This window comes from Stigmatopora argus, chromosome 16, assembly GCF_051989625.1.
Source record: "Stigmatopora argus isolate UIUO_Sarg chromosome 16, RoL_Sarg_1.0, whole genome shotgun sequence".
In the NCBI taxonomy this organism is placed as follows: Eukaryota; Metazoa; Chordata; class Actinopteri; order Syngnathiformes; family Syngnathidae; genus Stigmatopora; species Stigmatopora argus.
Window position 1 is genome coordinate 13,270,832 of NC_135402.1, and position 25,509 is coordinate 13,296,340.

General features: G+C 42.1%; 1 protein-coding gene and 1 long non-coding RNA gene across 3 annotated transcripts in view; one reads left to right on the plus strand and one right to left on the minus strand.

Moving 5' to 3' along the window:
• Window positions 1-25,509, plus strand: part of naa25 (N-alpha-acetyltransferase 25, NatB auxiliary subunit) — a 109,162-nt gene that overhangs the window by 37,705 nt on the left and 45,948 nt on the right. For both annotated transcript variants that reach the window (XM_077622185.1, XM_077622186.1), the window contains 3 exons: window positions 17,691-17,863; window positions 17,937-18,049; window positions 18,121-18,319. In XM_077622185.1, the coding sequence (XP_077478311.1) occupies window positions 17,691-17,863; window positions 17,937-18,049; window positions 18,121-18,319 (485 nt within the window). The remainder of the gene's footprint in view (window positions 1-17,690; window positions 17,864-17,936; window positions 18,050-18,120; window positions 18,320-25,509) is intronic.
• LOC144091249 (uncharacterized) lies at window positions 14,306-16,190 on the minus strand. Its single transcript, XR_013305655.1, has 2 exons — window positions 16,088-16,190; window positions 14,306-14,917 (listed from the first exon to the last, which is right to left on the minus strand). It is a non-coding gene; the product is annotated as an uncharacterized LOC144091249 (long non-coding RNA).

Sequence of the window (25,509 nt, forward strand, 5' to 3'; positions counted from 1 at the left end):
AGGACACCAGAGACAAAATTGTAGACCTGCCTCAGGCTGGGAAGACTGAATCTGCAATGGGTAAAACGTGTGGTGTAAAGAAATCAACTGTGGGAGCAATTATTAGAAAATGGAAGACATACAGGACCATTTATAATCTCCCTCGATCTGGGGCTCCATGCAAGATCTCACCCCGTGGCGACAAAATGATAACAAGAATGCTGAGCAATAGTGAATGACCTACAGAGAGCTGGGACCACAGTAACAAAGGCTACTATCAGTAACACAATGTGCCGCCAGGGACTCAAATCCTGCACTGCCAGACGTGTCCCCCTGCTAAAGCCAGTACACATCCAGGCCCGTCTGCGGTTCGCTAGAGAGCATTTGGATGATACAGAAAAGGACTGGGAAAATGTGTTATGGTCAGATGTAACCAAAATAGAACTTTTTAGTAGAAACACAGGTTCTCGTGTTTGGAGGAGAAAGAATACTGAATTGCATCCGAAGAACACCATACACACTGTGAAGCATGGGGGTGGAAACATCATGCTTTCGGGGTGTTTTTCTGCAAAGGGACCAGGACGACTGATCTGTGTAAAGGAAAGAATGAATGAGGCCAAGTATCTAGAGATTTTCAGTGAAAATCTCCTTCCATCAGCAAGGACATTGAAGATGAGACATGGCTGGGTCTTTCAGCATGACAATGATCCCAAACACACAGCCAGGGCAACAAAGGAGTGGCTTTGTAAGAAGCATTTCAAGGTCCCGGAGTTGCCTAGCCATTCTCCAGATCTTAACCCCACAGAAAATCTGTGGAGGGAGTTGAAAGACCATGTTTCCCAACGACAGCCCCAAAACATCAGTGCTCTAGAGATCTGGATGGAGGAATGGACCAAAATACAAGCAAAAGTGTGAAGAGTTACAGAAAGTGTGGCCTCAGTTATTGCCAACAAAGGGTACATAAAGTATTGAGATGAACTTTTGGTATTGACCAAATACTTATTTTCCACCAAGAATTGCAAATAAATTATTTAAAAATCAAACTGTCATTTTCAGGGGTTTTTTCACATTCTGTCTCTCATAGTTGGTTTACCCATGTGGACAATTACAGGCCTCTCTAATCTTTGCTAGTAGGATAACTTGCACAATTGGTGGTTGACTAAATACTTATTTCCCCCACTGTAAAGAGTTCGCCGTTCAACATGCTATGCTCCATCTCACTGTCAGTCAGATTTGTATATTCTGAGAACTTGTTTCCAGCTTTGGCAAAAGCTCGAACAGCAGTGCTGGCCGACACATGAGCCCAATAATTTACAATCCATTGTAAGTCACTCCCAACCAAGCCTTACGCCATGCTGATTCACGCTGATATATCTGCATCGACAATCCATTCCAAATCGTCACGTAACTCGTGCGACGCTGCCTGCCCAAACTACTATGTTGGCCATCTGGCATTCATCACTCCCAAGCCATTAGCAAAACTGTTAAATTGTGTTCGATCCATGGCTTCAGTCCATTTTCCAAGCGTTCATACCCGCATTCCATTGTCATTCACGTCACATGGGAAAGACATTGACAGCTTGACCCACTGCATCACAGATTATATTAACTTCTGTGTTGAGAACATTGTACCCTCCAAGAAGGTCCGTTGTTTCTCCAACAATAAGCCATGGGTCACCAGGGATCTAAGCGCCCTCCTTAACAAGAAGAAGAGGGCTTTTAGGTCTGGGGAGAAAGAGAGTCTGAAAATGGTCAAGAAGGAGCTGAAGAGAGAGATAAGGAAGGGAAAGACCATCTACAGGAGGAAGCTGGAGAACCAACTCCAGAGAGGCAACACCAAAGAGGTCTGGAGGAGCTTGAGGACCATTTCGGGCCATGGAGGCAACAGTGAGAGAGACCCGGAGTCCGGCGACAGGGAGTGGGCCAATGAACTGAATCAGTTCTTTAACAGATTGTCCTGCCCCCACTCCCCTGACCCCCCAGACCAGAAGCAATTCTCCCCCCTCGTTCTCCTCTTCCTCCCCCAATTCCACCGGTCTCTCCATTACTGTCGATCAGGTGACAAAACAGCTAAAGAAGATCGAGGCAAGGAAGGCTTCCGGTCCAGAAGGCCTCAGCTCCAGACTACTGAGAGAGTGTGCGGATCAGCTTGGCAAAGTTATTCTGCATATTTTCAACCTCAGCCTCAGTCTGCAGAAGGTCCCCACCTTGTGGAAAACTTCCTGTGTGGTCCCAATTCCAAAGACTGCGAACCCTAGGGAGCCAAACTTCAGGCCGGTAGCATTAACCTCTCACCTGATCAAGACATTGGAGAGGATCATCCTCAATCACCTCAGCCCCCTGATGAATGCAGAGCTGGACCCTCTGCAGTTCGCCTATCCTCCAGGCATTAGTGTGAAAGATGCTACCACCTACCTGATGCACAGGTCTCTTTCACACCTGGAGAACACGGGAAGCACGCTGAGAATGATGTTTTTTGACCTCTCCAGTGCGTTCAACACCATTCAGCCGGTCCTACTGAGAGGGAAACTGGAAGAGGCTGGAGTAAAGAACCACCTAGCCGCATGGATCATCGACTTCCTCACGGACAGACCACAATATGTGAGACTCCAGGACTGTACGTCTGATGTGGTAGCTTGCAGCACGGGGGCCCAACAAGGCACAGTGCTCTCACCACTCTTCTCCCTCTACACATCAGACTTCAAACATAATACAGACACCTGCCACCTCCAGAAGTTCTCTGACGACACCGCTATTGTTGGACGAGTGACGGACGGGAACGACCTGGAGTACAGGGGAGTCATCACAGCCTTTGTTGACTGGTGTAGGCAAAACCACCTCTACATCAACACCAGTAAGACAAAGGAAATGGTCGCGCCTTCAACGTATCAATCCAACCCTCAAACTATTTTCTGGCTATAAAACCTCTACTGCAGCTACAGCTGCAACACATAAAAAATAATCAATAAATTAATGCACAAAAATGGGGTAAAATCCACTTCCTAGCAGCATTTCATGATTAAATACAAATACTGGAGCTTTTCAGACATTAAAACCAGGCCAGGGGGTGATTTACCCGGGAAAAGACAGCGATGAACGTCAATGGCGTACTGGCAAACATTGCCCAAAAATGGGGTAAAATCCAGCCCAAAACAGCATTTATTGATTAAATACAAATACTGGAGCTTTTTAGACATCAGAACCGGGCCCGGAGTATCATTTCCCCGGTAAAAAGACAGCGATGAACGTCGATACGTCCATACGTGAAATGACAAAAAATGCACTAAAATACTAAAATTAGGTAAAATCCACTTCCTAGCATCCTTTATTTATTGATTGAATACAAATACTGGAGCTTTTGAGACATTACAACCAGGCCAGGGGGGTGATTTTTCCCGGGAAAAGACAGCGATGGACGTCAATGGTGAAACGCCAAAAATTTAACTGGGGTAAAATCTACTTCCTAGCAGCATTTTGTGATTAAATACAAACACTGGAGCTTAAATACAAACACTGGAGCTTTTCAGATATCAGAACTTGGCCCACAATTGAAATATTATTTAGGAATATGGCCATATTTTACTCACCAAAAATCCTTTTTACACAGTATCCATCCTCCTTTCTTTCTTCCTTCTTTCCTATCGCCATCGAAGCTAATGATGAAATTCGAGCCTGTCCTGTCATATTTCTGGCATAGTCCGTTCTGAAAATGGCTTTAAATCAAAACAACAATATACTATTTGCTTGTGGAGCTAAGTTAGCACACTGAAAGTGCCGCACACACCATATTCCCGGCTGTAACAGGCTTGCTAGCTTCGGAGTTGACCGCCCTTTCTTAATAATGTCCTTTTTTTTTTTTTTTTAAGTCTGTCTGGAAAATAGCTTTGTGAGAGAAATCTGCAACAGAATTCATTTGTTTTTGCCACTGTCGGCCAAGTGGGTGGAATTTGCGATCTCTGGCTGCTTTGGCCCGCCTACTAGCCAATCATAGTTTGTGAAAACAATGACATGACCCAGCCAGCAAAATGCTAACGCCTATTAAAAATCTTTGTGGGGTCGCCAACTCGAAATCTGATTGGTTAAAAGCAACAGTCTTGTTTAATGCAGCAGACCCCGCAAGAACTGATTGTGAAGGCTTTGAGGCAGATCTGATCTGGCAACAAATAATGGCTGAAATGTGATTGGTTAAATGCTTCAATATGAAAACACATCTGGAAGCAGTGCAACCAGGGGGAAAAGCAATGAAAGGAAGCTAACAGACCATTTGGAATAATAAGTATTGATGGACAAAATATAATATGATTCAGATATTTCTTAGGCCAGCAGAGAAGGCCTTGAAGGCCCTGACGGCTCGCCACTGATATATATATATATATATATATATATATATACATATATATATCAGCAACACGCTTATTTGTTTATATATTTATTCATGTATTTATTTATTAACCCACTTATTACCTATCTATTTATGTCTAAAATGCCTTTCCTATTTCTGCATATTCACCCCCTTGCTACTGTGACAACGAAATTTCCCGAATACGGGATGAATAAAGTTCTAAAGTTATCGGATTTCCTTTTGTACAGTAATGCCTCGATTATTGCGTTTAATGTAGACCAGACATGCCTACGATAAACGAAAAGCCACAAAGTATCGTCACCCGTATTTAAAGGAAAAAAATAAAAAAACATTCTTCAGTGCTGAGTCTTAGTAGCAAGCGGAGGATAGGGGAGTGGCTTCCGCTTGTCAGTTTCAGTGTGGATTCTCACATTTGTATGAACTAAGAAAAAATAACAGAAAAACTGAAGAAAAACAATCGGGGATGTAGTGAAGCCGTGAAAGTTGAAGCTGCGATATTCGAGGGATTACTGCATAGCTCTAATGTGCTGTTTATTTGAGTATTGAGTGTTTTTGAGGGTTAAAAGCACTGCGAGCACACGGAAGTCAAATTCCTTGCCACTCGCCTGAGATGTTTTGAATGGATTTACCATAATGCTTGGAATGCGCGGGGGGGCTATTTTTGGGGTCAACTTCTGCTGGGTTGATCGCAATAAGTAGCGTGCCGGCAAGAAATAAAACTCAAGCGGTCAGGGCCATACAAAAATTGAATTTAGTGCACAACCAAGGCACACCAAACGATTGGGCGCATCGACCATTTTAGAGAAAATCTTAGACTTTTAAGTGCGTCCTATAGGTGTGAAAATACATTACGTTTTGACAGCTGCCCAAAAGGGCAGTTAACGTGCTGTAAATAAATGAGGAAAATCACAATTTTTCTGTTTTGTCTCCTTCCAAAGGCGCAGCCATTTTGTGACACATTTTTTTGCACAGTTGGCTGTGCAGATGAACTTCCGCTACTCATTTGAATTTTGTTTACATTTTCTTTAGGGCGCTGCTATTTTGCAACATTTGTTTTTACGCAGGCTGGTGCGCATCAAACATCTTCCATTTGGGATTTCCTCTGTTCATCGTCCTTGTACCTGTACTCCTAACATATTTAACCATATCTGTGTTTGCTATCACATTATAAATTAGGGCAGGTGGCTTAAAAAGTTAATGTAGAATCCTGTAGGTCCTGGTTTCCTCATAACATACGACAATGTCCAGCCTTATGTCGCTAGAGCATGCATGCGTGTACCAGGAGTATGAAGCAATTGATCCCCTGACCTAGACCCAATAAAACATCTCTGGGACATAATTCAGTCAATTAGGAGCCGCCAAGTTACCGTATTTACTCGCATATTAGCCGCTTTTGTCGGACAAAATAATGATGACTGAATCGAGGGTACAGCTTATATTCACATAAAAACATGACATGCACGAAACTGCAATTTAATGCCGCCATGGCACGATGACGTCACGACAAAATGGCACCGTGACGTCATGATTCAATTGCGGCGCAACGTCATGACGCAAGCGACTGCCCCGATACGGTCATTTATTTCAAAATAGAGAAAAGTTAAACAGATAAAATGCTGAATGGCCAGACGCAACTAGCCTTGATTTTGAAATCAAACAAAATTCCACTAAAAAAATTCTGTTTTATTTTTTGTTCGAAAGTGAATACTATTGGAGTAATATGAACCATCGAAAGAATTGAGATATTTTGACATTAAATGCAGTATGGCTGCCAAAACATCTTAAATTTCTGGTAAGAAAATTGCAATTCCCGTAATTAGAAAGAATCAGGTTCTCATCAAGAGACGTATTTATTTTTTCGAATTGAATAATTTGATATTTTCCATTTCCAAAGACAGGGATATTAAGTTATGATATTGACCCTTAAAATGGAAGTTTTGTGCATAAATAATTTAAATTAACATCTTAATGTATTTATCTCAGATTACGCTATTCGCCCAAAAATATATGGTGTGATACAATCAACTAATTGTTAAATGTACCGTATTTTCATGACTATATGGCACACCCCATTTAAAGGCGCAGTCTCAGTAACCAGTCTCATTTCTGTATTTGACACACACAAGGCGCACCGCACTAATACACGCAGCCAGGCATGGCAAAACATACACCAGCATAAACATATGGACACAAGCTAAAAAAAATGTTTTTAAAAAGGCAACGGAAGCAAAACTGAGTTCGGTTGTACTTTATTTAGCCATTTTACAATGTACTCACATTTTTTGATCAATCATCACCCACAAATCCATCAAAGTCCTCATTTTCTGTGTCCGAATTGAACAATTGTCCAAATGATTCATCTAAAACGCTGGGTTCCCTCCAGTAGCGGGCCGTAAGGGCCTTCAAGGCCTTCTCTGCTGGCCTAAGAAATATCTGAATCATATATTATATTTTGTCCATCAATACTTATTATTCCAAATGGTATGTTAGCTTCCTTTCATTGCTTTCCCCCCTGGTTGCACTGCTTCCAGATGTGTGTTTTCATATTGAAGGATTTAACCAATCACATTTCAGCCATTATTTGTTGCCAGGATATGAAATCTGCCTCAAAGCCTTCAAAATCAGTTCTGCTGGCTCCGCTGCATTAAACAAGACTGTTGTTTTTAACCAATCACATTTCGAGTTGGCAACAGCACAATGCTTTTTCGCAGGCATTGCCATTTTCCTTGCTGGGATACGTCATTGCTTTCACCAACTATGATTAGCTAGCTATAGAGAGTAGGTGGGCCAAAGCCATAGTGAGGCAGCCAGAGATCGCAAACTCCACCCACAATGGCCAACAGAGCAAAACAAATTGATTCGGTTGCAGATTTGCTCACAAAGCTATTTTCCAGACGGACTTTTCCAGAAAAAAATGGACATCATTAAGAAAGGGCGGTCAACTCCGAAGCTAGCAAGCCTGTTACAGCCGGGAAAAGGGTGTGCGCCCCACTTTCAGTGCGCTACCTACAAATAGCTACCAAACTGTATTTGGAGCTAGCTGCACAAGCAAATATATTGTTGTGTTGATTTAAAACCATTTTCAAGACGGACTATGCCGGAAATATGACAGGACAGCCTCGACTTTCATCATTAGCTTCGATGGCGATAGACAAGAAGGTAGAAAGAAAGGAGGATGGATATTGTGTACAGTTAAAAAGGTTTTTTGGTGAGTAAAATATGGCTATACAGTGGTACCTCGAGATACGAGCTTAATCCGTTCCGGAACTGAGCTCGTATGACGAGATTCTCGTAACTCGAGCGGACGTTTTCCATTGAAATGAATGGAAAACAAATTAATTCGTTCCAGCCCTCTGAAAAAACACCAAAAACAGGATATTGGATTGGAAAAAATGTTTTATTTCTTCTAAGTCGCCATCTATTAACAAAGTAACACATAACTAGTGGTTTAATAGTAATAAAATGTGTTTAATCTAACTAAAATTGGGCAGATTTCGCCGACGGGAGACAGAGACGTTTGGGGGTATGGGGGGGGGGGTTCCACGACGACGCACTTGTAAACGGAACAAACACATTTAAATTAACTTGGATTAATACATACAGACACTCAAACATATGTTTAATGTAACTTTACACAAAACTGAATTCTAATTTTGTTGTAATCTTTTGTTACCTTCGTTTTCCGGGTTGGCGGTTTGCCACGCCTCCACCCTCACGTTCGCTATCGATGGACTGTTTGCTGTTGTATTGCCTTCAAAATATTCCCAAAATGATGCACACAAATGTCCTCACAATAGGATAACGCACGACCACTTGTCAACGAGAAATATTCTTTAAAGAACGATCGCGGGAGCTTCTTTCCCTAGAAAGAATAACATGAAATACAATAGTTGAGCTTACCCACGTATTGATTGTGGGTAATGAAGTTTTATTCTGAGAAAGGTTGCCATTGCCTATGGGTGTTGTGTGCACGAGTATACGTCATTACCCAGAAAGCCCTCTTTTTGCCCGCGCATGCGCGTTGTGTGTTTCCTGGTCTTAGGAGAAACTCGTCTGAATTAATCGTTCCGTGCTCGTAAATATTGTTATACACGAAAGATATGCAAAAAAAGACCTGGCTTAGTCGCATCACGAAATTTTGATTGGATTGGATTGGGTAACTTTATTCATCCCGTATTCGGGAAATTTCGTTGTCGCAGTAGCAAGAGGGTGAGGATGCAGGAATTGGAAAGGCATTTTAGACATAAATAGATAGGTAATAAAGTAAGTTAATAAATAAATACATGAGTAAATATATAAATAAATAAGCGTGACCGCATGACGGGCGAATTATTCGATCGAAATTTCCGCCGTAAGACGAGAATTTTGTATGACGAGCGGTCGTATGACGAGGTACCACTGTATTCCTAAACTATTTCAATTGTGGGCCCAGTTCTGATATCTGAAAAGCTCCAGTGTTTGTAATTAAGCTCCAGTGTTTCTATTTAATCACTAAATGCTGCTAGGAAGTGGATTTTACCCCATTTTACCGCAGTTTAATTTTTGCCGTTTCGCCATTGACGTCCATCGCTGTCTTTTCCCGAGGAAATCACCCCCTGGCCTGGTTGTAATGTCTCAAAAGCTCCAGTATTTATTCAATCAATAAATGCTGCTAGGAAGTGGATTTTACCTAATTTTAGTGCATTTTTTGTCGTTTCACGAATGGACGTATCGACGTTCATCGCTGTCTTTTTACCAGGGAAATGATACTCCGGGCCCGGTTCTGATGTCTAAAAAGTATTTGTATTTAATCAATAAATGCTGTTTCCGGCTGGATTTTACCCCATTTTCGGGCAATGTTTGCCTGTACGCCATTGACGTTCATCGCTGTCTTTTACCGGGAAAATCACCCCCCTTGCCTGGTTTTAATGTCTGAAAAGCTCCAGTATTTGTATTTAATCATGAAATGCTGCTAGGAAGTGGATTTTACCCCATTTTTGTGCATTGATTTATTGATCATTTTTATGTGTCGCAGCTGTAGCTGCAGTAGAGGTTTTATAGCCATAAAATGGTTTTTGAGGGTTTGATTGATACGCTGAAGGCGCTACGAGAAAATGCACGGACCGCCACTGGTTCCCTCTCTTCGTTGTCAGAGTTCCTCACATTGCCATGTGGCTCCACAGAAATGATGCTGGCTTTGGCAAAAGCTCGAACAACAGTGCAAGCAGACACGTTAGTCCAAGTGGCCACAATCCATTCGCAAATAGTGGCGTAACTAGCCCGGCACTGCCTGCTCTTCGTAAAGCACTGTTCGCCACCTATCATCCATTGTTCCCATGCCGCTTGCAACTTTGCTTTGAACGCCCGGTGGATGCCGATGTCCAGCTGTTGGAGTTCTTTAGTTAAGCCTCCGGGAATGACGGCAAGCTCAGATCTCATTTTTGTGACTTGGTTTTTCACCGCTGCTGTGAGATGAGCACACATGGAGTTGCTAATCAAGATTGACGGCGAGCCATGGAAAAAGCCATCCGGTCTCTTAACATACACCTCACCTAGCCAATATCTCATTTTCTCCTCGTCCATCCAGCCCTTTTGGTTTGCCTTCACGATGACGCTGGCCGGAAACTTTTCTTTCGGCAGCGTCTTTTGCTTAAAAATCACCATAGGTGGTAGTCTCTCTCCATTAGCATGGCAACCAAGAACGACAGTAAAAGCCGACTTCTCGTGCCCTGTTGTTCGTATCGCTACCGTGCTGGTCTCCTTCTCCACAGTGTGGTTCACCGGGATGTTGAAAGTCAGCGGTACCTCGTCCATGTTCGTTATGTGGTTAGGCTGTATAAATTTGTCGGTAATCTTCTTGGTGCAGTAGGTGCGGAAAACGGCTAACTTTTCAATGTAGTCTGCTGGAAGTTGCTGCGCCACGGTTGTCCTCGCTCTAATGGATAAATGTGCCGTTTCATAAAGCGAAAGCACCAAGACGGACCTCCTTGAAAATGTTAATTTTCAATTCTTCCGCTAGCGCTTTTGCCCTCAGTCGAATGGTGACTGTGGAGACGTTTCTCCCAACTGTTCTTAGATCAAGAATCCACCGCTCCAGTTGATCTTCCAAGTCGGGCCACCTCGCTTTGTTTCCACGGAAACACAGCTTCCTCTTCTTGACTTGGCGATGCTCGTTCTCCTGCTTCCTCCATTTGCGAACCATAGATTTGTTGATGTTGAATTCCCTCACTGCTGCTCTATTCCCATGTTCCACTGCATAATTGATGGCTTGAAGTTTGAACTGAGCTTCGTAAGCGTGCCTCTTTGTATTATTCATTTTCGGGGGGCCTTAGAAACCAAACCGAAATCATTTTGCAATAAAGCACATGCCCACACAAAATACTGGTACCTGGTAGGGGCGTGCCTTTAGCGTCTTCTTACACACACCCCCTCCGCATGCCTGACCCCACCCACGTCCGCCTTCTCTCTATATTAGAGGCGTGTCGGCCAGAAGTGCTCTCAGTCAGGCTTTGGAGCTCGGAGCATACACACGGCGCTCCGCATTATAAGGCGCCCTCTCTATTTTGGAGAAAATTTAAGACTTTTTAGTGCGCTTTATAGTCGTGAAAATACGCTAAGTAACTGTTAAATATGAAGAAACAAAAGATTTTTTGAGAAATAGAAAAATCCCAGCAAACACCAATTAAATTGAGCACAGAAACTAATTTTCCTTTTTAATGACTCAATAAATTAATGATAGTGGCAATTTTGAAATTTGGATTGGGTTGCATCTAATGTTTCGGTTACAGTGTTTTCTCTACTTTAAGTTACACTGAATCCCTCGTTTTTTTGCGGATAATGTAGACCAGAAATGGCCGAAATAATCGAAAAACCACAAAGTTGGATCATTCCTATTAGCACTACTCGGCCGGGGCTTCGCTGGCCCATGCCCGCGGTGTCGGCCGGTGGTCCAGCGGTGAGCGAGGTCTACCCCGGAACAGGTAGCCAGAAGTTTTTTGGAAGAGGTTGCCTTAATCAACTAGTTTGACCGTCCTCATGCTTTAAAAAACAACAACAAAACCTATGTTTTGATTCATTTATAACTGAAATTGGTGTGTTTTTTTTACCTCGTTTTGTTACCTGACATGTTTAGTCAGGCGAGTACAGTTACCCGTCGAATATCGCGGGCAATGGACCCATAGCCACAAGAAGACAAAGGACTTGGACTAAAACTCCTATTTACCTATGTTTTGGGATTTTCTATCAAGCGGAGAGGTACGTCGCACGAGTCACGTGACGATTTGGAATGAATTGTCAATGCCGATATAACAGCAAGGAGAATCAAAGGCTTGGGAGCGATGTATGTCGCGAGTTACAATGGATTGTGGATGACATGGCTCAAGTGTCGGACAGCACTGTTCGAGCTTTCGCCAAAGCTGGAATCAAGTTCTCGGAATACACAACTCTGACTGACAGTGGAGCCTAGCATGTTAAACACACCGAACTCAATATCAGAGTGTACCTTTTGACCTCGTGCTGTCTTTAAAAAAAACACGCTAATGCCAAGCCTAACATACGCTAGCAGCTAGCATAACATACTAGCAGCTAGCATAACATACTAGCAGCTAGCATAACATACGCTAGCAGCTAGCATAACATACGCTAGCAGCTAGCATAACATATGCTAGCAGATAGCATAACATACACTAGCGGCTAGCACAACATAGGTAGGCTTGCAGCTAGCATAACATACGCTATCGGATAGCTTAACATAAGCTAGTGGCTAGCATAACATATGTATGCTTGCAGCTAGCATAACATACGCTAGCCTAGTGTCATACTATCGCCTTATCGGACGAGGCGTTCAATGTATTGACAAAAAAACAAAATATACCCGCAAATGAGACTGCGCCCTATCACGCGGTGCGTTTTATAGGTGTGAAAATATGGTAGTTCAATTTTTAAATATATACCTTAAATTGGATTGGATTGGATAACTTTATTCATCCCGTATTCGGGAAATTTCGTTGTCACAGTGGCAAGAGGGTGAGGATGCAGGAATAGGAAAGGCGTTTTAGACATAAATAGATAAGTAATAAGTAGGTCAAGAAATAAATACATGAATAAATATATAATTAAATAAGCGTGTTGCTTAGCACATGTATACATACATACATACACATAAATGTACATGCATGCATACGGTAGGTCTTAACACTCATTTTTTTGTTAAAGAGCCTGACAGCTGATGGGAGGAAGGATCTGCGGAAGCGCTCCTTCCTGCAATGAGGGTGCCGCAGTCTATTGCTAAAGGAGCTTCGGAGGGACTCCACAGACTCATGCAGGGGGTGGGAGGTGCTGTCCATGATGGACATCATCCTGGTCAGCATCCTCCGCTCTCCCACTTCCTCCACAGAGTCCAAAGGACAGCCCAGAACAGAGCTGGCCCTCCTGACCAGCTTATTCAGCCTGTTCCTGTCCCTCTCCTGTTGCAGTGGCTCCCTAAAAAAAAATTTAATACAATAGTCTTTTTAAATTATTATGGCTGTAATATTTAATAAATATACAGTCTTACCTCTACTTACGAAATTAATTGGTTGCAGAACTTTTTTTGTAATTTGAAAATGTGAAGAGGTTTACTTTATATGTAAATTCTCCAATTCGTTCCTCAGTCTCCACAAAACTACCAACTAAACCCTTTAAAATTGGTCAATGTGACCCACTTTTGTATGAAATATGTGAGGAAACACACGATTTATAAATGTTTTAAAATGAATATATTTGCCAGTAATCACTGTGAAAATGTGCCCTGCGCCGCAGAAATACCATATTTTCACACCTATAAAATGCACCGTCTGATAGGGCGCAGTCTCAGTGCTGGTTGATGGACATTTTGAAGAAAAACTATCCAAAGACAATTGCATTTGACGACTTTTAATAATGTTTCTATCGTATTTTTCCATCAATTGTTTTATTTTTGTTGTTGGAATGCTCGCTCCTGCCGCCTCGTCCGCCTTCTCGTTATATTGCTCCTGGATTGCCGCGTGTTGCATTAACTGTAGTTCCTTCAGCTCCTCCATTGAGAGGATGATTTTATGCTCCTAGACCAACTCCCCAATGCCGTCCTTGCTTACCACTAGGCCCATCGCCGGCCCCATCGACACAATTTTGGGAGTTTCCAGTTGAGGCTTGACTTCAAATCCGTCAAAGGCACTTGGCCACTGCTTCCACCAAGTAGAATTAAGGGTACGCATGCTGATGATCTCCTTTTCGAAATCACAAAGAGGTCAGGGGAAGGATTCGTAGATTTTAATGGTTCCTTCTGTTTCAATATTGTTTGCAATTTTAGTCAACCGCATGCCACCTTCATATTTTTTCAACGACTTCAATTTTTTTTCTATAATGGGGCGCGCTTCTTTTTATTCACGCTCGCCATTTTCTTGGGAGGCATGATGATACAAAAAGAAACTGCTTTATTCACACTTGAAAAACTTGACAAAAAACACTGTTGGAACTCCGTGACAACGAACGGCAGTCAAAAGTATATGAGAAAATCTTGAAACATGGATAGTGGTTGTTGTGAGACAGCCAATGAGAGCCCATTAGAGTGTAGCGAGGTTATAAAGTGAGAATCAATGCATCCACCACAATTTCAAAATAAAATAACTACAGGAAATGCATTTAATTTGGGGGACATTTCGTAACTTGGATCTTTTTCGTATCTCAAGGCACTAATTTGCTTTTGTAACCTAAAAATTTCGTACCTGAAAACATTCGTAATTAGATGAATGACTACAGTTTTTGATCATTGTACTCTTGTACTGTATTTTTGAGCACTAAAAGGCGCACTGCATTATAAGCCGCACCCCAAATGAATGACACATTTCAAGTTGTTTCCATATATAAGGCGCCCCGCATTATACGGGTCTACAGTAGAGGCTGGGGCTACGTTATGCATCCACTATATGGTGCTGCGCGAAAGGGAAGGTCAACAAAACAGTCAGATAGGTCAGTCAAACTTTATTAATAGATTACAAATCAGCTTTCTGACAACTCCATTCAGTCCCAAAGTGAATAAACAACTGTTTTATTATTTTCTCCGAGGTAAAGTATTAGTATTTTCGTGACACGGTTTACCTTTTAACAACAGCAAGGTATAACATGTAAGTGCAACATTTATATCACAGTGGAGGGGAACTTTTCCTCCATTCAGTAATGCTGTTACGGTACATTAAACGTTAGTGCAATCACAATATAGTAACACTCGTAATAGTGCAAAGCAATAACATTAATAACTCAGTGTTGTTCACGAGGGTGAACCGTGCCTGCTCTCACGTACACAATGAGGCACTATAACATTCAGCTGTTGTCGTCCATATTCACAATATGACCAACCTTGTTCAACTGTAAACACAAGAGAAATATGTAAAGCTCACTTCATCAGTTCATTCCCCATCTATGAATCCCTCAAATTCTTCGTCTTCAGTGTCCGAATTGAACAGCTGGGCGAATGCGGCATCCATCACCCAGACTCCGTCTCATCAAAGTCGTCATTATTGGAGCCCGTGTCGCTTTGGTTGTCTGGCAGCTGAGTGACAATTCCTGCCTTCCTGAAAGCTTGAACCACATTTGAAACTGATATCAGCCCAGGCATTTTCGATCCACTGGCAGACAGTGGTGAATGTTGTCCGTTGCTCTCTTCCAAGGGGGATAATATATAATATATAGTTCGCAGTCTACAATGAATGCTCTGTTGACGCCAATCTAGTGGCATGAGGTCGGAATGACGGCGATCATCGAATTAGTGTGCTCGCCATCATAGTGGGTGGATAGACAAAAGAACTAGTGTTACCTCAACATACGAGTGCCCCGACATACGAGCAATTTGAGATACAAGTAAAATTTTGAGCAAATATTTATCTTGAGATACGAGACACATTTTGATATACGAGCAGACAGTGGACGTCATGGGCACTGTCTCTCTCCCTGCAACTCCCTCTCGAATGTGTCTCTGGTCGCAACTCCCTCGTGTAATGTCTCTCCAAGCACTGGGCGGAGCGTTGCATTTTTCCAGTGTTTTCTTTTCCCCGTTAGTCAGTGCGAATGGCGTATATACTACTAGTTGGCAAGTGGTCGTGCGTTATCCTATTGTGAGGAGATTTGTGTGCATCATTTTGGGAATATTTTGAATGGAATACAAAAGCAAACAACCCTCGATAGGTTGCATCTGAAAGTCAGGGTGGAGGGGGGGCACAGAGAGCCAACCCGGGAGAAGAAAGGTATCAAAATGTCAAGCAAATTAGAATTAAGTTTAGTGTTAGGTTAGGTTAAATTTATTTTTGAGTGTGTCTGCATCGTAATCAAGGTTCATTTAAATTTGTTTATGTTATGTTACGAGCGTGTTGCTGTGCAAAAAGCACCCCCCCTCTTTCCCCCCTTTCTCTCTGTCCGTCTCTCTCCCCCTGCGAAATCCGTATAATTTTAGTGCTATTAAACACATTTTAGTAATATTAAACCATTAGTTATTTGTTACTTTGTTAATAGATGGCGAATTAGAACAAATGAAAATGTTTTTCCAATCCAATAGCCTGTTTTGGGTGTTTTTTCAGAGGGTTGGAACAAATTAATTAGTTTTTAGTTCATTTCTATGGGAAACGTTCGTTTGAGTTCCGAGAAAATCGACATACGAGCTCAGTCCTGGAACGCATTAAGCTCGTATCCCGAGGTACCACTGTATATATCCCAGTATGCACCGCGCACGGGGGAAAATGGAGTCTGGCTGCTTACCGTAGTTGCGAGACCTGTTGCGGATCAATATTCATCCATATATAATATATAGTTTGCAGTCTAGCTTTGAATGCTCTGTTCACGCCGATCTAGCGGGTGGAGTTCTTTTTGTCAATCCACCCGGAATGACGGCGAACACTGAATTAGCAGCTCAACTCAGTGGGAGTGTACTGCAACATGACTGTACTGGAATCTTGGGGAAATTCCCACTTCTCTGGCACGCATACAAACACAACAATCTCTGTAACACCAACACAGATTCACTGATGGGTCTTCTGAGTTGTGTGGACACGCTCGACTTCTCTGACAATTAACCAAATCATCCCTGATCTGTTGACCGTGCATGTTAGCCAAGTCTCTTGAATCAACAAAGGTTGAAAACCCATTCACACTGTTCGCCCCAGTTTACGTACAAACTACACCAAACACTGTATTATGCTTCCACAAATCGCATGCACTCAACAATGTAATGGTTATTTGTAAAGCCGTGTTCAGAGTTACATACTGCTATATAATTACCTGAATTAATCACTCTAATTCAATCGGTTTTCAAGATAGTAAAGTAGCCTTGAGTTTATCTACTTCGTACGCCAAGCTCAAAGACCAAACATTTACCCATCATTGTTGTAAAGTCGGCAAGCAAGGCAAAGTTATATTAAGGAAGGAAAAGTGCAACTGCTTCCAAATTACCATCCACTAAGTACGACAGAGTCCCCTTTTCTTCACACATTCCGTTTTATCTTTTTACGATGACTGAGACCTGTCGGGTGTATTACTGGTGGCAGGTGTAGGGACAAAGCCTTTCCACTTTCAAAGCAGTCGTGGTGGCAGTTTCTCATGGTGCCTTTATGTCCTCTCTGGGTCTCCGTAGTGAGTTTGATGCGAAAGAAAATTGGCCGGGTACGAAGCCATGTTATTGGAAGTGGAAAAATCGACTTTTAGAAAATTTGGGGGCCAAATTCAAAAATCGAGCACGGTAACACCCTAGAGCCATACATTTGCAATTGTGTTGTCCTTCAGCATGTTATTCTGGCTCCAATGGCTCAAATCTGCACCATTGTGTTGACAGAGAAAAAATGCTGGCCACATTAGCATCAACGCTATCAAGCGCCGGACTGTGATTGACAGTCGCCTTAGACACGTACAGAATCATGGCACTGACAGAACAAGCCTTTTATGAAACCTTATATCATGGATTTACTTTTTTGGTCTTTCAAATTTTCAAACAGTCTTTACCTTCGCACAATTTATTCATTTTAATTTGACCTTACATGACCTTTTAGCATAAACAGGAATGAAGTGCAAAATTAGTTTACTTCTGTAATTGTTAGCTCATTTACTGTCACCGATCATGTTTTTGTTCTTCGACAGCAAGAGGCGAATCTTTTTGACTCAACATTCGACAGGTTTATCTATTGAATTCATCTTATTTATATAGATTACTATTTCATTCAAAATGATTAAGTGCCTACAGACGTCTTGGCCATTTTAAATGGGAGAACCGGGCAGTGAGTGACCATCCGCTGCCGAATGGTCTGGATGTCTGTCGCTGTCACTGGTGCCTGCTGAGCTAAGCAAAACTAAAAGCCGTCCTTGTGCGCAGCTGTTCGGAGGGAGAGGTGCACCACACGGTGGCAGATGTGACTCAGTTTGTGGAGGAAAGAATTGCAAACGAGGACGGCAAAGATGCTCACTCGCTGCGAGGCCCTTACCTGGCACGTCTGGAGTTCATGCAGCGACTACGAGAGCGCTGCCTTCCCGGAGAACGCCAGCTGGGTAAGAATAAAAGCTGCCGTAAGTTTTGCTGCCAGATTTTTTTCTTAAAGGGTACATTTTTGGGTGTATGCAGGAGAGCCTTTGGATTTGATGGTGCAGTTTTTCGTTAAGTTCGGCGACAAGCCCTGCTGCGTCACCGACCTCAACATTTACCTGCATCTGCTAGGCACGGAGCAGCACAAGCAGGTGAGTGAGCACCTCCTTACACCGAGACGCCCCTCCACTGAACGTGTCTGTATGCACTTGCTCATATTTAGTTGGCAGAGCGGTTGAGCGGGGCGGCCCCTCGGGGACCCGGTTGCTTGGCCTTCCCAGATGATGCTAAAGTGCTGCAGAGGCACTTGTGCACGTGTCAGCTGAGTCGAGCGCTGGGTCTGCACCATTCAATGGACGCCACCGCCAAGCAGAGGCTTGCCAACGAGCTCAAGTCGCATTATCGGCATGGCCTCAAGTTTGGTAAGGAGGGATGCGTGAAGTAACAATAGGTCAAACATTGCTAAATGATTGTCCATTGAAATGAATGAACATTTGTTTATTCCCTAGCAGACATCTAGCGTCGTCAATAGCTGATGTCAACAAATGACGTGTTTGTTTTGAATGTCAACGACTGGTTGTTTGGTCAAAATCAAATCAAAAGCCTTTATTGTCATCATACACAGCTGCGTATAACGAAATTGGTGGTGCTACTCCACAAAGTGCGTTTTCCCAGTAAAAAAACATGAATAGTAATATAAAATTATTGTTGGAATAATGATTAATACAATTTAATCATTATTAGTAATATTTAATTAAAACAGGAAAACATCGTTGACATAACTGATTACAACTTGCAAGGAGAAATCACTCATAACGCGGCTTCGTTCAAAAGCATTATCACGTGTATACTCTTCTCTCTATTTAGTCGCGACATACTGGAAACATTTAATGTAATCTGATTCAAAACAATTGCATAAGCTAACTGTTGGAATAATGATTCAAACCTTTTAAATCATTATTAGTAATATTTAATTAAAAAAGGAAAAACATCTTTCAACATAGCTGCTTACAACTTGCAAGGAGTTGCCTTGTGACGTCGTCTCAGTCCACAAAGCATTCTGACGAGCGGCATAGTCTTCGGTCCATTTAGCGGCACATAACCAAAACATTCAAAGGTAATCTGATTTAAACAATTGCATAAGCAAAAACAACTGTCTCAACTGTTTTGAACAATTGTATAAGCTTAACCGAATAACATCATGAAGGTTATAAAAACAACTGTCACAACAATCTGTTTTTATCGGAACACCTGCGTAAGAATTTGCACAATAAGCAAAACAACGGCATTAGAATTTGCACCAGTAAGCATAATAATTTCATTCTAAAGTAAACCAAGCAGGATTATAATGTAAACAAAGCAGTATTATAATGTAAGCAAAGCCGTATTTTCAAATCTGCTGCTGGAGTCTCGTCATAACAGTCTCATTGGGTCCTGCCGGGAGAAGTGTCCGTAACAATGTGTCCTCTAGCTTTGGGCCTTGAGGAGACGAATGTGGAGGAAAAATGTCCATGTTCCCATGACTTGATTTATAGCCTTACTACTTATTAAAAATGCTTACAACACATATAGAATATTCCATAATAATTCTAACATTCCCTCCTTTGACTATATGTTTGTTATTCATTTTATGACAAATCCAAAAAGAGACAGGGATATCTCCGTTGGCTGTTTTAATTTTACCCGCTTAGGCTGTACTCGTTCGGCAGGTCTGAAAAGCAGAAAACAAGATCATTTTCGCCCAATCCGTCCTCGGAATTACCATGCTCCTGGAATTCACTGCTGTCGTCAGCACGCTTCATTAGTAGGGGATATAATTCATGCAATTTAGAATTTGTAGGGGCAATCGCAGTGGTTATAAGTCGGCTTATCAAAGATCTTAAGCAGGGAATAATACAACACCCACATAATGTCAAAATCGTAGCAAAAAGGCTACGGAAAATGCAACAGATGGGGCCAAATTCTTATATTCTCCAAAAGTCTTACGCCACCAGCTCTGCCAGACGGATTCACTGACTCCAGAATGCTTCTTCATATTGCGGTTGAGGGTCTGCAGGCCATCAATGGCGCTGGTGAGGGACCCCCCGGGTGACGTGTTGTTCGGTATGTAAGTGCAACACTCATCTCCGAACATTGCACACACGCCCCCTTTCTCCGCGAGCAGCATATCAACTGCTATGCGATCCTGGAACGCCATTAGGCTAGTGGCTGCTAATTGTTCCTTTATTGCCACAAATCCCTGTTCAGTATAATTTCCAAGTTTTTGGACATTGTAATGCAGGTAATTTATCCGATCAACATTTTTGTTTGGAGTAATTAAAAGAAAAATAGACTCCCAACCTGCTGCGATCTGATTAACCAACTTATACTCATCTGGTACGCCCTGGGGGACGCCAATCGCATCAATGTATGTCGGATCACCCTCTCTCCATGCCGATCGACGCCGTCGCGAGGGGCCCGCCATCATACCGGATTTCTGTGCAGCCAATTGTATCTCCTCTACTGTAGATGGAAAAACAGACACTGGTAATAGCAGTGAGACCAAGGCACAAAGTCCTGCTGCATTTTGGCAGGAGTCGTATAATTTGTTTTGGCCGCACCACCACCATAGGTCAGAACGTGGTATCAGGGGTGCAGTCTGTTTTAGGACGTGGGCACACCACGTCTCATTTATCGCTCCCAGTGCCGGACCGTGCCCTGTGAGGACTAAACGGGTAAAATGATTAAACGCGACATGTGTTGAAAAGTTAGGCTTGTCCTTCGCTGCCGTTGTAACTGGGTAGACATTATTCCATTTCATACATTTTGGGCTTACATCTTCTTTTGTCATTATCTCCTTTACACAATCAGGGGTAATTTGCGCGGGCACTACTCGTAAGAGAGGGCGGGGCCCCATACATGTTATGCAGGTTTGATTTATAGTATTAGCTGCATTTTCCATCAACAGCAACCAATTATTTCTTACCGCCTCCCGTTTGGGAACTCCCCGTTGCAGAAATGAATTCTCTGGTCATCTCAGATTTTAATTTTACTATGGCGGATCCGGGTGTTTCCATCTCTGACGACTTTCTTACCGTCTTCATAGACATGGTCATTGTTGTTGAGACACAATTGTAGCTTTTTGTAAAAAGAGTCTTCTCCACCTGCCCATGGACTTAGGAAAAACGTCAGACAAGGATCCACAAGTTAATTTGTCAGTCTGAATAATGATTTGTAATGCCCCCACCGTATGGTTTAATTTTATCGAAGGCCTGATGGTTTTTTCGCACGCGTGTGTCATCCAAGCTTGCCAATCTAGACCAGTTTCTGCAACAAGGTTTCCCCAATCTGTTTTAGGACTGTTATGTACCACACATATTCTATAAAATCCATATGTATCCTTTGCAATGGATATGTAGCTTTTGTAGCTTGACATAAGGGGGAATCACCCGTGTTTTGGCCATATATCTGCATATAGATTGAATATATAACCTCCCCCTTTTTTGAGGCATGAAATTTACCATGACTCAAAATGGCAGCCCTCCCAGATAAGTCTTTTGTTTTTGTTTAGTCCCCCAGGTTCCCAAAATTTCCCATTGCAGAAATCAAAAAATTTCATTTGGCGAAATTCTTTTCTTTTTGTTTCTGTCCTACTCTGCCACCGCCGTCCTTGAAAGGCTTATCAGCGATTTCAGAAATATTCCACCTTGATATTAGAATATTGATACATCTTGGTGGCCAGCCAATTAAAACACAAAAGACAGACACTCATCCACGCTCGCACTCATAATCAAGGAATTTGCTTTGAGTGCTCCCCCAATCATCCATAATTTTGGTTTGTTGGAGTAAAACTGGAGTACCCAGAGAAAACCTACGAATTCTTGAGGACACCAGGAATACTCCACACTCCGGAAGGTCTGGATCCACTCCGCATTAGTAGATCCTCGAACCGCAAGATTGATGCCTGAAGAAACTAGATAATGAATGTATTAGATTCACATGGCACATATCTAAAAATAGAAATTTGTTCAATTGCCACCGCCCCTTACCCCAGTCAGTCAGCATGTAGACTGCCATGCGAGCGGCTGTGATTAACTACCTATTCGCCAATAATGCAATAACGGTAAAGTTGTGACACATTGAAACACACACACACCCCCTTTTAGTATTTTAACCGTTTGTAAAAACTTTATCTCCATGTTCTGCATTAAGTTACACCCCCTTTCAACGCTATCGAATTTTGCCCATTCTAGTCAACCCATCTACTTAAAGCATTTCTCAAAGGTTGATATTTTATAATTTGGAGATGTTATTTTCTAAACATAGACATTATTTCATCACTTGTTTCACACCATGAAAGGCCCTACCAGAATTTGTTGTAGATATTTCCCTTTATCTAAGCTTGTTATTGCCAATCGTTATCACCGTAACATTCAGGTGTATTAACCCCATAATTGCAATGCAGTAAGTTTTGGCTAAATTCTTAATTTGTATGCCCCTAAAGTAATAGACAGTAATAACGTCTCAATAGTCATCAATATGACCTATACCAAAGCATATTCCCCCTTTAGGCCAAACAGGGAACGCCTTTTGTGCACTTAAAGACGCTCCATGTTTCTTCTAGGGAAACTATGCCTATCCTTAACGAATTATCTTATCTACCCCAGCCAGGTTGAATTTACCTAACAATTTGGACGAATGCCATGAAATTTCTCATTTCTGCATTGTTAATTCCATGTCTGATCTCTTTAACAACCAAATAACTCTTAATACCTAAGACATAAATTGCAAATCACCCCATACTATGTTTACTTAAGATAAGAGCTATTTCTTATAGCTCTCTGTTACCACAAGAGAAATCTACAATAAGTAAATTAGAGAAATCAACCTTTTACTAGGCATTTCCTAATTACAATTTTCAATGCTTAATAAAGGACCCACAAATTGTCACCAATATGCCATAATATTGTAAAAAAAAATCCATTCATTTTTCTTTAACCAGCCAATCTCCTATATTAAAGTATTTTGAACAATCCAACCATTCAAAAACAGTAATAATCTCGTTTTATCCTCCAAAAACTAGCTCTCTTCAATTAAGAGCCCTTTGAACATCACAAAAGAAAAAAGAAAATAATAATAATAGCATTATTCCCAATTCCAAAGCTTTTACCAAATCAATCTTTGCCAAACAGATTTTCTATCTCGAAAGACATTTCTGATTAAATCCCAAAAATAAATGCGAAGATAATCGCGGAACCCTGCATCCCTTGCAGACCATGTTTTGTTCTTATTCTGAAATGTTTAAACGGAAGCGCGCCCTTAGCCGCTGACTGTGACCTTCACGCTCGCTGCAGAAGCAGCATTTTTATCTTTTGTTTACAAATTCCAAAACGCTCTCTTTTCTTTTTGTGCACAATGCTTCGTCTCCTGTGCCCAATCAATTATATTTTTAGAGAAGACTAAATTAATAAACTAAATTAATTACTCTCCTGATATCCAACTATATCACCATAGTTTGCCAAGACCCCATAATCACAATATGCTGCAAGCACAACTATATCATAGCAAAACCCATTTTTGCCCTCAAGTTTGCTTCAGCGCCCTCAAGGCCAATAATTGTAATATTCTCCACGGAAGGGGTCCCCCAAAAATTTTAGTCGCTTGTGCGGTCCGCGCGCCTACTATACTGTGTTATAATGCAAATCAGCCGCACCAAAACAGAGCGCTTCCCCCGCAATCAAAGCATTATTCGGCAAGTTTAGAGTATGACCAAAACGCAGTTTTGGCAACCCCGCTAAACATTTAATTGGCTGTTTTGTATTTCTGTTAACCAAAATATTCCCGCTAGCAGACGGGAACGAAACCATGATAAGCCACAATAAGCCATTTCATTCCAGTACATTGACAGTACATTTAGTTACTATTAACAAAGTATGCCTAGCACTCCAAATAACCATTTTAATTGCCGTTTTACAACTTTCAGCATCACACAAAAATTTCCAATTGAATTCATTCCCAAAGAATGTGATCTCTGGTTTAAAATTAGCTCAACATCCTCATGTTCAAAATCCTCATTCAAATCATTTTGAGCAGGCCTGCCTTGTTTTTAGAGACCTTTTTGTCCAGGCAATCACGCGATATATGCCCCAATTCTCCACAAACCCAGCACATAGCATTTTTGAAAACCCGATTTCTATTCTGTCCCCGTCAGCCGAGGAGGCCGCGCTATCTTTTATTTTGCACACAACAGACCCGTTTTATCACTCTTCTTTTTTAAAACATCTTCAGCATGGACCGCCTGATTTACGTATTGTTCAAGCGTGCCCGTAGGCCTATCTACCCAGTGTTTTTCAATCCATTCCCTAAGCGTATAATTTGAATGAGCATGCAACACATTTTTTAGCTGCTCCTGATAAAGGCTGCCCACCGCGTGGTCTTCAGCGATGCTGCTGTTGGCCTTAAAACAAGCCGTCATCCTGATTTGATATTCTGCAAAAGGCTCACCATCCCTCTGCTTAGCACTGCTGATCACGGTATAATTAGCTTTTGTTTTAAACGTCCCCGTAAGCCGATCAATCAGTTCATGCACTCTCAAATTCAAATCACGACCGTCATGACACAACGGGCCACCATCAGCTTTTGGATTCCAATCACCTCTAACAGCATGCCAATCACCTTTTAACGCGAACATCCAAATTTGCTGCGTTTCCACCCCATTCAGGTGATAAGATCGTCTAATGTCCTCCACTTGCAAGACAAACTCCCCCACATCAACCTTATGCGACGTGATGCCTTCTACGGCCTTTTTCACGTCGTCCTGCGTCCAAGTCCTGTGAACCAGGATAGTAGGAGCCTGCTCCTTGCCCACATTAGGATTAGCAACTTCGATCATGGGATATTGTTCAATAAACACATCACTCATTGGCGGCGCCCCAGGCTGGGGAGATAGCGTTTCTCCCCATGTCTTTGACCATTCCCCCACGGGCCCTCCCGACCTGGTCAGCCGGTCATTCATATTTGTCGGAGGGGGCCTCGGCAATATCTCCTCCTTTTTAACAACAACAACACACTTCTTCTCCACCGGGCCAGTCTCATCGTCCTCTTTTCTGTGGAATAACACAGCCTGTGTGTTTCCAGTCCTACAGTTATCAACTGATTTAACCCATCCATTACTCCGTTTCCTTGCCATCATAAACCAATAATAGGTATCATTATATCCCTCCTGCTCCATTTTGTTAAGGTTTCCCCCATGCTTAGCACGTATTTTATCCTGCAGTATCAATATCTTATGCATATTAAGCTGGCCAGCAAATCCATATTTATTTATCCATAAGTTTAGGTGTTTAACCCTTGTAGCGCTTTGATTTTCAACAATCCAAACTTTACACGGCAGACGCATCTTTGGATCGTCGTCAATAGCCGCATTACTGTTTGCACCACCCATTTTTGGAGTGGATTTGTGTGTATCCCCGTAGTACCTTTTTTTCTGTTTCTCCTTAGGCTTTAACAACTACGCACACACAACCAACGTCGACCACCACATTTTTATAGACCCCACCGTGTCTACCTGCTAGTGACTAGTATCCGCAGGGTTTTAAAATCGCCATCCCCAGGACGCGAGCCTTACTTCTCA